This window comes from Caenorhabditis briggsae (assembly GCF_000004555.2).
Source record: "Caenorhabditis briggsae AF16 supercontig from assembly CB4, cb25.NA_003, whole genome shotgun sequence".
NCBI classification, from domain to species: Eukaryota; Metazoa; Nematoda; class Chromadorea; order Rhabditida; family Rhabditidae; genus Caenorhabditis; species Caenorhabditis briggsae.
The window spans coordinates 1-1,434 of record NW_025543269.1 but is presented as its reverse complement, the minus strand read 5'-3'; the positions used below and the strand labels follow the sequence as shown (position 1 = coordinate 1,434).

At 36.5% G+C, this 1,434-nt stretch overlaps 1 protein-coding gene across 1 annotated transcript in view; it reads left to right on the top strand.

The window, feature by feature from the left end:
- Positions 1-1,235, top strand: part of CBG23554 — a gene marked incomplete at both ends in the record, with an annotated part of 2,646 nt that extends 1,411 nt beyond the window's left edge. The window contains 4 exons of the mRNA XM_002647742.1: positions 81-169; positions 222-324; positions 368-599; positions 1,063-1,235. Of these exons, the coding sequence (XP_002647788.1) occupies positions 81-169; positions 222-324; positions 368-599; positions 1,063-1,235 (597 nt within the window). The remainder of the gene's footprint in view (positions 1-80; positions 170-221; positions 325-367; positions 600-1,062) is intronic.
- Positions 1,236-1,434: the final 199 nt, after the last annotated feature.

Below are 1,434 nucleotides of genomic sequence, written 5' to 3'. Positions count from 1 at the left end.
TCCAAGCCGATCCAGGAGCGTCGACTCAAATGTAACTTCTTTTTTTTTAAATCTCCTATTTCATATTTTTCTGATTCCAGGTAGCTGATGATTGCAGTCAGTTCCGTGCGCTTTTCTCTCGTGGAGATCTCCATGTGAGAATTGTCCATTCTGGAGGACCTGGAGAAAAGTAGTTTCTTTTATTTGAAAATCTAAAGATAAACAAAAAAACTGAATTTCAGACCAAGAGAGCTGCGATGGGCAAAGGATCCATCCCAGATGAAGAACGAAACCGTTTGCAATTTACTCGCAAAGTTCGCTACTGGAATGTCTTTGTTAGATCATGTTAGTTTTTTATTCAAATGTAGCACTTATCTGAGATCTTCAGCCATATCGATTCGTGGCTGAAACTGGGATCACCGATCTTCTGATTGCTCTTCGTAATCATCAAAGTATCGTTATCGTATTACCACAACTCGTTCGAGGAATTCGATCCGGTCTCTATTCTTTTGACGTCGAGAAAAAGAAATTTTGCCTGAAAACTCTGTCAAGAATCACTTCAATGCAAGGAATTGGAGCTCAACTGGTTCCGTTTTATCGACAACTCCTCCCCCCACTCAGTATGTTTATTTTTGATTAAGGTCACCCACAGTAAAACCTCTAATAGAGGGGCCCCTCAACTCACAACTTTGAGCTCATTTATCTCGGTTCCAGCAAAAGATATCAAAATGTAGTCAACTGATAAAGTATTTGTCATAAAAACACTAGTATTTTATCAGTTGATACATTTTTGATAGCGTTTAGAAGAACTGAGGTAATAGAGCTCAAAGTAAAAAGTTAGGGTCCCTTCTTTTACAGGTTTTACTGTAAATTCACCCATCGTAAAGCCTGTAATAGAAGGTCCCTCTAACTTTCAACTTTGAACCATTTTTCTCGGTTTATGTCAAAGATATAAAAATGTCGTCAACTGATAAATTGTTTATCATAATATCAAGAGTATTTTGTCAGTTTATCACTTTTTGATATCTCTCACAGAAACCGAGATAAATCAGTTTACGTTTGATAGTGGTTTCATTTTTTCAGGAACGGTTCGTCAATCTCGAAGTAGATCAGATCGTGTTCATTATGACAAAGGAAGACAAATTGAGGAAATTATTACATCAACTTTGAACGATTTGGAGAGAACGGGCGGTCCAAATGCGCTGATCAACATCAAATATCTCATTCCTCACTATGAATCATGTCAGTATGTTTGAAAGGCATTTTCGAATAAAATATTTGTTTATATTGGAGCAATACTAGAAGTGTGAGCAATAACAACAACATCTCTTGATGTTTTGTTTCGAAGGATAGTTTCAATAATAGTATGTCGAAAAGGGATAATAAAGTAAAATGAAATCAAGGGATCTACAAGACCTGGCAATGCATTTGTAGCCAATGTTAAATGTTCTGAAA